This window comes from Camponotus vicinus, unplaced genomic scaffold, assembly GCF_025532165.1.
Source record: "Camponotus vicinus isolate PSW18456_S1 unplaced genomic scaffold, iyCamVici1.0 SCAF_2, whole genome shotgun sequence".
Classification (NCBI taxonomy): domain Eukaryota; kingdom Metazoa; phylum Arthropoda; class Insecta; order Hymenoptera; family Formicidae; genus Camponotus; species Camponotus vicinus.
In genome coordinates this window covers 8820259-8833671 of record NW_028141956.1, presented here as the reverse complement: position 1 = coordinate 8833671, position 13413 = coordinate 8820259, and the positions used below count along the sequence as shown (strand labels likewise).

The window sequence follows — 13413 nt, the reverse complement described above, 5'->3', positions numbered from 1 at the left end:
AAACAATAAATTTCTTCAGTTTCTTTTTATGTATTTATGTATTTTTCAATCAATGGATACACACTTTCTGCAAGAGAGAACGCTTTGGGAAATCGCTTTATCGATTATGATTAAATGACGATGCTCATCTGTATTGTTTCTCTCACCGTGTCAATTATCGAAGTATTACGATATGCGATTTAAATTCCCTGCCACATTCGCGCATGTATAGGTATGTATCGCGCCTATTTATAGAAATTCTTACACGCACGCGCTATTATACCGGGAAATGTATGCGAGGACACATCATTTAAATATATCGAGCGTATCGCACACGCATTCAAGCTTATCACATTAAATCCACGCAGAAAAGCAAATTGCAATTATCGATGTTTATTCTCGCTCGCTCATTTTGAATCGAATGTTGTACATTTTTGCGAATGTGTATATCGGTTTACAAAGCGAGATTTGCACATCCGTATTTAGCGTCAAATAATATGCAAATAAAGATAGATACGCGCGATAAAGCGTATGCATCCGGAGATGGCTAAGCCAGAAAGCGCAATCTCGCTCTCCCGAGCGCGGGTTGCAACAGGTGCTTAGATACTGTTACACAAGATACCTGGTGGTGTGCGGTCAGAGATTCAGAAAAGCTTCGTCGCGCCTCTCCGGGTCGTGAATCTTTCACCTTCGATGACGGATGTAACAAGAATTCGCGACAGGCACTTCTCACGTCGGTAAGTGGATCAGCGTTCGCTTTCGAATCGCGATCTACGTTTCCCTAGCGTCGTCTAGTCGGGATGAGTTATGTCTCAGCGCGCTGGAAATTGCACTATACAATCTCATGTCATCTCTGAAAGGGACGGACAGAAGCCGCTGCTGCGAAATGTCACGTGACAAGCTTTCGTAAACACGTAAATGGGCTAAAAGATACGGCTGTTGACACTGTTGTCACAATTAGGTGGGTGGTCGCTCGAAAAATGTGCTTTCACATAAATTACATCTATTACGTGGAGAAGAAAAATTTGCACAACAAAGAAAAAAAACCAGCTATAATGATACAAGTATGATACTACATACTCGATTAATGGTCGTAGTAATACGATAACAGTTATATTTTTTTTATCCACGATAATAAGTAAAAACCAGAAGGTATTTAAGGTATCGGTAACTATGCATCTTATCCTACAAACCGATCTGTACGCGAGTTTGCGCTACAGAAGTGATTATATTCACATACGTGATAAGACGCGCGAATAAACAGATATAAGATATCGCAAGGTAACCTGGAGCTCTCAGGTATCAAGATTGTATGAAAATTAGAGGTCCATAAAAATAAATTAATATCATATAAAATCGTTTGTGTTTATTTACTGTTGCTGTAATTTATATCATCATACATTGGTTCATATTTCAATGAAAAATGTGAAATTATTATGCAGGATGAATCAATAAAAATTAACACGGATGCGATTTAAAATTTTCCGTGCAGATCATTTCTAATAACTAGTGAAAAATGTGCTGGACATCCATTATGCTAATACCACGTTATTTTTTGTCGTATATTTGAATATCTTGCAGCAACGGAGATAATGTTCCTCGAATATAAATGTACTGTACATATATATTCCTTCGTTTAGATTTTCCTCTATGAAATAAGAGCCGATAATTTTATCGCTAATAATCTTACATTAAATTTGCATTATTATCTTTGGTATCGAATTTGTTATAACAAATGTCGCTGGGTTTTTTATCAACCAAAAGTACATGTTATATAAAAATTACAAACGTATCTACAGTTTGTAAATGTTATTTCATCAAAAAATAATATTAAGTAAAAAAATAAATTGTTATTTTGAAACTAACGTTAAGCTTAATTCAACTTGATTTGTGCGTGTATGAAATTTGTGTTATTTAGCTTGTGATGCAGATTGACATGAGAAGGTATAAAATTTATGGCAGATGAAAATACAGAGTACGCTGCTCTGACTAATGTCATATTCACGTGCAATTTAACATAAAGATTTTGAGCTACGATTACAAGAACATAAGTTTCATTTTCTTCGTTAGTTGCTTGCTTTCAACAGTCACTTTTATGAACAGCCAAACTTCCGGTCTCTCTCTCAACTTATTGCAAACATTTAGGAATGTTTAATGAAGGTTGAGAACGGTGAAAATATCGTTTGGCATACAAAGCTTAAGCTCTCACACTGAATTTCATTAGCATTCTCCGTAAATGAGAATCATCAATTTGCTCTTTAAATGAATACATGATCCATCGATCCATTTATACTAATCTTATCGTATTTACCTTGTCATGTGAGCTTGTCTTTGAAACAATGTTTACTATTCATCACGACGTCTGTATGCATGATATTCAATAACAAACATTACTGTATTTCAATAATCGGTATAGTTGGAAAGTTACAATATTGTAGCTTATAGTCGACAATTAAAATACAGTATTACATTAATATTCACGGTTGCATTAATATTCATTCATCACTTCAAATATCATTTATAAATGTAAGTTTTTAAATTATTTTTTCTTTTAACTGATCTTTAATGATCTTGAATTGACCTTGTATCACACCATTATTGTTATTCTTAATAGCTGCTATCAAAGAATAGTTATAAAAATATAATATTCCGTTTGAAAAAAACAAAGCAATCTTCACTCTCAAAGCGATTTTTATTATAGAAAAACTGTTATTACCATATGATGGCCCCCTTTCTATCGTGCAATCTTTGTTCGAGATTTTTTTTTAACTCCTATAATTTTAAAGATATTAAAGGTGCTAATTTTTAATGGTTTACTCTGTACATATAGAATATTGAAAAAAAATGTATCAATTATCTTACACACACTATAATTTTATAAAAAGAAAAATATCATTTTGTTCCTTTCTCTTTCTTTTTTTTCTCCCCTTTCTCTCTCTGTCTCTCTTATTTTTCGCATGTTCCGATTATCTCAGATTTCGTTGCGTGTGTGTTATATTGACGACAATATATGTGTGTGTCATTTTTATTATATCTTCTCGTGACATATCGATCGCGATAATAGAGCGATTAATAGTAACGAAACGCGGCCGTGCAAACGACTCGCTCATTCCGCGCTATTATTAATCAATTGAGCGTCCCACTTATAGTTTTATTCCGGCCATGTATACTGGGTGCTTTAAGCGAATTTCATTGAGTTTCAAAAAACATACGAATAAACATTAATACAAATGCAAACGCGCTCTTATCTAGAAATTTGCCATTTGCCTCTTGAATCACCCATTATATCAAAACAATTCGCTTAAAAAAGAAACGCTTCAAGAAATCCGCACGAATAATGTCAAGAGTACACGAAGAGAAGACAAATTCTCCCATAAGGCAAGCGATGAGTCTTGAAATGTCGCAGTGAAAAAAGGTATTCTTCATAATAAAATCAAGGATTTATTTATCGCAGAATTTATTTATTACAAAAATTGTAGTAAATATCAGATACGAACTTTTACAGATTTTGAATCGACATTCATGCTTGCGCTGAGCATGAAAGTCTAAGATTCCAATCTTGGAATCTCTATAGATTTGTGTGTGTTCATCATTTTGAAAAATCTACAATCTGGACTACTTCAACAAACATCTTTGAATTCAATATATACGAGACTTATTTATGTTTCGAGAGGTTTACTATCAAAATAGAATTGTGTGATTATAGGTTCACTGATTTTTATAAAAGACCGACCCGGTGCAACTTTTTTATAGGTCAACGACATAATATTTTAACATACTCTTGACTCTATCCAATTCACTTTTTTCATTAATATTACAAATATTCATCATCGATCGCGTATGAATGAACATTGGAGCAAAGTAAATTTCGTAAAGCGCGGGATTGTTTGTGGGAAAGTAATAAACAGCGCTGGAACCGCGGCAGGATGGACAAACGCATAGATTTTCACCAAGTTCTAATGAGAGACAAATGCGGAACAGGAGATGCACCGTTCAATTTTCGTCGATGGGTAAATGTGATTTTCCAGCCTCTCTTAATTTCCGGCCGCGAAACAGGACAAATTCATCGGCTGTCATCGAACGTTTTCGACGAATCTATGGTTGGCATCTATCATGTTAATCTGCAGCAATCAATGATCATATTCTGCAATCTTTCCGTTCTCTCTCTTTTCCCTTTCTTGATTTCTAAAAAAAATATTAAAATATTTCCATATATAATTCCATTGGTAGAATCGGATTTAAAGACTCGCAAATTTAAGACTTTTATGTAAGGAAATCAATAAAAGTGAGAAATTACAAAACTTTTGAAGATATTCTATAACAGTATGACGTTCAAATTTTCGCGTAAAACGATGAAAAAGAAGCACACATTTCGCTTTTGCGATCTTTTTTGCTTTCTTTGCGGTAACTAGAGTCCACTCACGCAAACGTTTGAATCATCAACACGCGATGAAGTGAAGCTTACATTACGTACTACCAACTGATCGTTAGATCGCAATTACAATAAAATTAATTTCAGTTTTAATTTATTTAGATTAAATTACGAGAAAAATCATTTCAATTTTCAGAAAAGTCTTTTTTTTACTATATAAAATTTATGTACAATGATTTAAAAGAAGATTTGATCTTCGTAAGTCATTCCTACTGAATACTTTTTCGGAACATTTTGGCTTTTCTGCTGTTTGATATAAAAAGTGATAAATATATTTACCGCCACCGTCATCAACAATCGATAATCGAGTAATTTAATTTCCTTCGAATGTAAATGATGAAAATGTGTGCACAGTACCCGAAACTGATTCGCCATATTGTCTTCACAATTTGCAATTGAACTGTTTGAAATGCGATCGTGTATATTTTTGAGAATCTTCGAACATAAGAACATTTACGTTCTCTTCCATCATCATTGAAATTCCACGCAAAATAAAATTGCTCACCTGCTAGAAGAATCTAACATTTATCAGCATTGAAAGCGACTTTTTAGACGGAAAAACGAAGATCGTTTCTTCGCCGTCTATTTAGTTTGAAATTAAACGGTAAACGATAGACTTGTCGTCACATTCTTTTCGTGATTTAAACTATGAAGATAAATAAAAAGAGAAATAGAAATTTAAGAGATCGAAGAATTCATGAAGCAAAAATTGTGCTAAATTAAAAACAATGTATGTATGCAATAAAATATTTTAAATGATATAGAGATTTATAGAATTAATAATATCTATGTGTAAACACACACTTTAAAATTATATATATATATATATATATATATATATATATATATATAATTTTTTATTTCGATTAGTATTAATATTAAACTCATATTATTAATATATTATAAATTAATGTTATTAAATTATCATAAATAGAATTATTATAATGTTATTAAATTATCATAAATAGAATTATTATAATGTTATTAAATTATCATAAATAGAATTTTATAAAAAGTAAATTAAAAATATTTATATTATTATTAATATAAAATTAATAAATTTTGCTAATCAACTATGTATTGTATTCTAACCGTAGATCAGAAATCTAATCAAACTTGCAAGAAAATATGATAAAAAATGTTCTTAACAACTACGTCTATCTGGACCGTACAATTTGGAGTTGTCGTGATTTCAAAAGGCAAAATCGACCAACGTGCTTTGACTAACGAATCTATTTGAAGAAGAGGCAGCGAAAGCTAAGTGAGAACCGGCGAAACTCGCGAAAATAGACGAGAGATGTGAAGTAGTGAACAACAGACAGAGTTGTCCAGAGCACCTGAAGCGACAATAGAAGAACAACGGAAATAACAATGAAATGGAAACTGTTTCTCTTGCCGACATCATAACTATTTGTTTCGTCTTACTGATATCATCATACAAAGTTCGTACTGATTATGCTTTAGCGAAAGATAAAGAACTTAATTTATAACTCCTTCATAACAATTTAATAATAAACATACATTACAAATATAAAATTGTAACAAAATTTGTGCAATAAACTGTATATTAGAGATTTTATGGAATAATGAAAGATACGGAACAAAAATTAGAAGATAGACGAATTTCCCACGTAAAATAAAATAGATATACACTGAAAAAAAGTTTTAACGGAATAAATATATTTTTTTAAATCTTTATTCTTGATAATTATTGAAATAATTATTGATTGAAGTTTATTTATTCTATGTAACAAAAATATTTAAAAAATTTAAGTAAATATGTATATTATTCTGAGTAGATTATTTTATACGTTATTCTACTATAATTCCTATGTTCAAATAACGTTTTTACATATTTTTATGAAATATGTAATGTATGTATTAAACAAAATGTTTTTAAAGATGAAAGAACGTAATTTTTTTAAATATAAAAACATAAATATTTTTAAATATAAATACATTCAACAATAAATACTTTATAAAATGAAAAAATATTTGATTAAAAATTATATATTGTTTGATACATATTTTCAAAATTAATAAATATACATACTTCAAGTAAAGAATGTGTGTTTTATAATAACATAATTTAATATATAATTTTAAAAAAATAAAAAATGATATTTAAAATAAAGTATACATACATATATATATATATATATATATATATATATATATATATATATATATATATATATGTATAATGTTAGTTAATTTCCGCTCATTAGTACATAGCAATATTTCTCGATGAAAAATAAGTCGAAAAGTATATATCACTTCTTCTACAATATTTAACAAAAGAGGAATTAAATAAATGTATATTATACTACAATTAATAAAATTATTTTTCAATTAAAGAAAATATTTTTAAATATGAAAATATGAAAATTACTCTCTCTATGTATTTGACTCTATATATTCTATCAAATTATAATTCTTTCAATCATTGCTACGCAGTATTTTTTAAGTTTTTTTTACAAATAGATATAAAGCTTTGCAAAACACGGCTAATTGCAAGATTAAAAATATACTATTTGTTCCTGTCAGTTTAATTTCCGATGCAATCTCAACAGGAAATTCGGAATATTAAAGTGATTTTTTGGAATCAAGCGGGTAAAATTGTATCTATTGCCTCTTTAAGAAATAAAATATAACATTAATATAGATGTGTTTAGATACAACTATATTTGATTATAAGGTTTTATCACGCCAAGTTTGGAATCTGAATATATATAATTAATTATATATGTATGATCTTTTATTTAAATAACATAAAAGTATTTTTTCTTGAATATTTTATTTCTTCAATTTAAAAATATTGAAATAACTTTTTTTTAAGTTGTTTAATTGTTTTTTATAATAATATAAAGTATATATATTTTTCTACTTCTCCTTCTGCTTATATTTCTTTTTCTTTAAGAAATATATATAATTCGAATATTGTTTAAAATATTAAGATATATTTTTTTTCTCTCAGAATTTATCTTTGTTTTACATCAAAATTTTTTAAATATAAAGTATAAATTGGTATAAGTGGCAATGCGAGTCTAGTGTCGAAGTTATTACACCGCTATTTATTGTACAAAAGACAATCATATAAAAAAATACATATAATAAATATACATTTGAGTAAGTTACGAACGTTTCGACCCTATTTTTGGGTCATCTTCAGCGCAAATTTAAACTAAGTAATGAAATAAAATTAAATTTGCGCTGAAGATGACCCAAAAATAAGGTCGAAACGTTCGTAACTTACTCAAATGTATATTTATTATATGTATTTTTTTATATGATTGTCTTTTGTACAATAAATAGCGGTGTAATAACTTCGACACTAGACTCGCATTGCCACTTATACCAATTTATACTTTTAATTTTATATTCACGAGTCTGACATTTTTAATAATTTTTAAATATATTTAAATAAATAGTAATTAATTTAAAAAATTTAAGTTATTAACATAAATAAATAAGCTATAAGAATCTCTCAAGTAAATGATTTTTTTATTAAAGTAAAAATTTTTTGTATTAAGATCTTTTCTTAGTGTAGAAATAGACTTTGAAGGATACTTTGCTATGCATAGCAAATATCAATATCTAGCATCGACTCGTTAAATTAAAAGTCATTCCTTTCGTGCTCTGGAACTCCGGAATACTTGTGAAAAATTTGTGCGGCAATCAAGTACCTCGATCGAGAATGACAGGAAACGAGCGTAAAGGAGAACGATGTCTACGACTGCGCGAGAGGCAACTACTCCTTCCTTTCTTTCGTAGCGACACACCGTGTTTGCTCTCGTCAGTCCTTCAACGGGCAAATCGACCCCATCGAATTTCAATCATCTTGCAATCTTGCTTTGTTACTCTAACGAGTATCATCGGTAACTTTCAGCGACAAACCATTTCAATATTTCCCACGGTTAATTTTAGGAAACGCAATAACATTTTATCAGGGCATTTAAATGAAAAAAACTTTCGAGCCATTTATAATAATTTATATTAGTAAAATATGTAGGAACTGCGTGCGCGTATACGATGAGTATGCCAAGAAAATTCTTTAGGATCCAATATACTTACTGATTGAGCGTTCGATCGTTGCTGCCGGTGGTCGCTGAACCCTGCACCCCGGAAACGGCAGCGGCGGCGGTGGACCCCGAGTCGTGATGCCTCCGTTCCTTGTGGACGATGCCCATCAGCTTCATCCACGGGTTGTTGGCCGCATGGGTGCCCATGCCGCCGCTCTGCCACATTGCGCTCGCCAGCCTCGCTCCTTATACGGGAGCCCGATTCGGGCTCCGACTTGTTCTCGAAATTAGCCGCGAGCGGCCTTTCTTGTGAAGGACTAACGTCCTTCTCCGCTTCGTCCTGTACCGTCGGATCGATTTCCTCCGACGGAAGATCCTCGCTCTTCTTCGCGCTTCGTGCGACTCGCGCGACGAGCTTGGGACGTCCTTGGCTCTTTTCGGGACGCTGTGTCGCCAGGACACAGGCGAGCGTCCTGAGCGGGACGCGCGACTCGGTACCGCGATCCTGCGAGTCCGCCTCGAGTTGAACTACCCCTGAGGCAACCTTTATGTCCTCGCGGGGGCCCACACGGCGCACCTGCAGCTCCACTGGCCCTGGGTAGGTGCGAGGTGCCCTGCGCGTAGGCCCCGTAGGCTCCCTAGCCCGGCCCTCGAGCACCTCCACCATCTAATCCTTCGTTTCGTCACAAGGCTTTGCCGGCCCCGCACCCCCGTACTCCCACCTGGACACTACTGTAGCTCGCGTGCACTCGCACTCACGTTTTCTCGACGCCCGATCTCGCAGCGACGTCGCCCGAGACGTCGCCCTCGGAGCTTTCCGTTGCTCTTTTTCTGTCTTGCTTTTCGTCTGGCAATCGTCAAACCACCGACTGAACGAAGGAGATCGGCGAAGTTAGTAAGATAGCGATAGATCGAGATTTGTGGAATTTTGCGGGGGAAGAGATTACAATCTTTCGCGCACTGATGAAAAGTTGGATTGGTTCTCTTTCAAAGAGAGCATCTAATTGATCGGGTACTATAGAGTGATGCATCTCGTATGGCTGGCATAATGAAATATCCAATGAATAATTATTTGAAAAATTTTTCATTCATAAATTTAATTCATAAATTTTGTTTATTTCTAAACAGATTTTAGACAATGATGATTATTTGTCATCGTTATATATAGTTATATTTTATTATCAAATTATTGCTTAATATTAATCAAACCATAATATTAATCGAGTTATAACCAGTTAGTTTCAACTATAATTGTTAAAAGTTATCGATTATGTGTACAAGCGTGCGCACGCGTGCAAATATTATCTCTCCTCTTGATAATGAATTTTTAATTGATATAAAAATTTAATTTCGTATTTGTAGCCACTGGTAATTATAGTAACTGGTTTAACTTTTGTTTTATTTTTAAAAGTGAAATTGGAACATCGCATATAAAATAGCGAGACAATCTCAAAAAAAGAAAACACTCGAATCGAAAAAATCTAATTATCCTTTACTCGCGGGATTTTCGTCTTATTCGAATGCAAAAGAAGATCACAATATTAAACAAAAACTAGCAATGTCGTAGAGATTTCTTAAAAATATTTTGCTGTATTGTGTTTCAAATCAATCTGATTAATACATATTCATGGTGCTTGAATTTGTGTAAAATAATTCTTTTCTTTTTCGATAATTAATTATCATTTCAGATTATCATTTAGCAAACACATATTGCATGCAAAATACTTCAGCAGCTATAAATTAGAATTTTTAATTAAAGATATCGTTACATATTTTTAACGAAAAGATCTTATTACATAAAGATATATCTACAAGTAAACTTTTTCTAAATAATTTAACTTAACGAGCTTATTAACCGCTTACTAAAAGGGCGCAGGAAAAGTGCAAAAAATAAATATTTACTCTGCAAGGGGGAGGGACTTAATTCCTATGCTATTAATAAAGGTGCTATCATGGAAGAACGAAGCTAAGCCGGAACAAAAAAAAAACGGTCGCAATGAGGGGAAAAATGGAATTACTTCCACCTCTCGAAAAACGTCACGCGCCAACCGTCCTAGTGCAAAGAAGATTCGCAGAACGATCTCCAAGATTACTTTACAAGTTGTTTGTATAATCACAGTTACATTATTCGAGATATAATTATATCTATATTACTTATATTACTATTATATAGCAACGAAATGTCATTTTCATCAGTAAAGAGTATCAATTGTACGAGTAGTATCATTAAAAGGAGCAATGAGTAGGTCTTAATAGGAGCGTGAAAAATTGGTCCAGAGTAAACTGATACATATTTCTATCAAAAAAAATACATCTAATAATGATTTTAAAAAGATTTTTACGTCCATTCCAAACAGATAAGGAGGAATTTATGGCTAATCAACTTGTTAAAAGTTCATACACACACATATGTATACACGCACATACTGACGCGATCACTAATGCATGATAGTGCCGGTATTTTTCATAGGCTCTAAGGAGTTAAAGAGGCGTGCTTCAAAGAGTCGAACGCTTCAAAGGGAGCAAAAGGATTTTAAAAAGTGCCCGTGGCGCTTGCATGCTGGCCGACGCGCGCGTGTGCCAGATGCATAAGAACCGCAAACAGTCGACTATCGATCCCCTTAAAAATATCTGCAAATTGGCGTGGTAATGGCCGAGGGTCTCTCGTCAGAGATAAGTCGTGCGCCACTATAAACGCCTTTTGTTACTGGACATATTTCTTGCGCCAGCTCGCCAACCGAGGACGTGGCTGTGGCAAACTTTCGCGTCTGAGGTGGTAAGCTTCTTTGTACGATGAGAGCCAACACATACAAACACAGAGAGAGAGAGAGAGAGAGAGAAAGAAAAAGAGAGAAAGGGAAATGTGGGGGAATTTTAATATAAGGATTATAATATATTAATCATTATAATGCGGAAGTAATGTTCGATGATTTAAAGGGTAGAAGTTTATCGTGACCTTACTTGTGTTGCAAACATCCTCCGTATATATAAATAATTATTAAAGTATATATAAATTATATTTTAAATTTATATAGTTGGCATGATTTTAAGCAATCATGATTTTATTTTTAATGCTTACATTGAAAAAAATTGTTAACTTGATTAAATGTATTTAGCGTTGGCTATCATTTCTTTATTTGAAATGTTTAAATCAACCATGTAATTAAGTCCACTACGAGTATTTAAATATTTAAATATTTCAACTAAAGAAATGATGACCAATATTAAACGTATTTAATCAAGTTAACCAATTTATTTTTCTTAATAGAGCATTTCATTAATTTTACATTGCACTAAATTTAAATTTTCAATGTCAACATATTAAAAATGACAATCTCTCTCTATTTTTATTTTAGAAATTTTAAATATTCCTATACGCGAAATGTGTGTCGCGAATCGCATCTGTCAAAATCGCGATAATATTTCCATTAATCGCGCAAGCTATGTTACATATACTATTACAAAGCCAAGGCAATATTTAACAAGAGAGAAAGTGAAACTTGAACGAGAGAACCAATCCCAAATCTTAATCAGATAATAAATTCGACACGGTGCGCATTTCACGATTGTCCTGCGCAAATTCCAGGATACCGTCGCGACACGGTCGCTCTCCTCCTCCTTCGCCTCCCCTTTTCTCACCTCACCGCCGGATCAATGCACCCCTGCAGGTGTATCCGACGACGGCGTTCGCAGCCCGAGAAATATCGCAAACACTGCACTTTCGTTCGTTTCCACAACGCGCGTAGCCGTAAAACCCATCGCCCTTGCTTAGATCAGCCCTCATCGGCCGAGGGATCTATCAACCGGCGTAACGCGATAACGTCGCGTTGTTAAGTCGCATTCTGCTGCACACAGCCGTGAAAAAATCACGTCACACGATATTCATCACGGATCCGCGCTCTCTCATTGATGAGACATCATTTCTTCCCTTCGATCTATTCCTGTCTTTCCCCTGTCCTTCTCGGTTTCGCACATTTATTGGCCCAAAGCCAGACGCAGCACGAGACCGGCACGACTTTGAGATATAGTAACAATCTCGAAGGGAAAATGGCCTTGTATGTATATGTATAGTTGGCGAATAGAGTGGTTTAAAGCTAATATGTGATGGCATTTATAATGCTAATAATGATATCTTTTTTACAATCATCTAAACAAATAATTTTAAAATAAATAAATTTATGTTAAAATATATTTATGAATTTAAAGAAATTTATATTACAAATATTCCATGCTCTCTCTTAATAATTATTTATAAATCTAGCGATTAATTTCTTTCTTTAATGCATCCAAAGGGATTTCAAAACCGATCGTAAAAACTTTTCAAGTTTTTAAATTTTTAGAATTTCTAATGACAACTTTCAAGATTTTTTTTTTCAAATTTCTTCAAATTTTGACCTTCTCCGCGGAAGGTTTTTAATCTCTACGAATTTTTCAATCTCTTCCCGAACGTTTTCTCTCATTTAACTAAAAATATCAAACTACACATATTCGCGCATTTGCACGTGAAATAAAAATACAAACCACACGCGAATCTCGATTCAACGAGCTGTCAACACCATCACGATTGCGAATACCATAATACGAAAAGCAGATAGTCACTCGGGCCAATCCTCGATAAGCGTGTCGGAGATATTCTACGCTTCCTCTCCTCGCGCGATCATCTGCCTGCCCAAACTGGTTGAACGCTCCTCGCAGGGAAAAGCGAGAAATCCACACGCGCACTCCGCGGTCGAGCACGAGCGTCGAACCTGGACGTACCCATCGCCGACACCACGGCACGGGAGCAGCCAATGGGATCGCGCGATCTCAGCCGCATTGGCGGTGCGTGAGAGAGCTCGCGGACAGGGGAAACACACGCGGCATCCCCGCTTTCGCATCGAACCACGTTATCCCATGAGGTGTCACGGCGAATTTGACCTGTCGTGATCGATTGATCCCCTCGTTGAGACGCGTTAAACTAGACGCGATTAGATGAATTGG

At 33.7% G+C, this 13413-nt stretch overlaps 1 protein-coding gene across 3 annotated transcripts in view; it reads right to left on the bottom strand.

Moving 5' to 3' along the window:
- Positions 1–8800, bottom strand: part of Shaker (potassium voltage-gated channel protein Shaker) — a 115054-nt gene extending 106254 nt beyond the window's left edge. For 2 of the 3 annotated variants that reach the window (XM_083092203.1, XM_083092202.1), the window contains exon 1: positions 8486–8799. In XM_083092203.1, coding sequence (XP_082948329.1) covers positions 8486–8658 — 173 coding nt within the window. In that variant the 5' untranslated portion in view covers positions 8659–8799. Of the gene's footprint in view, positions 1–8485 lie in introns of all 3 variants that reach the window. The other variant, XM_083092208.1, reaches the window with a different exon arrangement.
- Positions 8801–13413: the final 4613 nt, after the last annotated feature.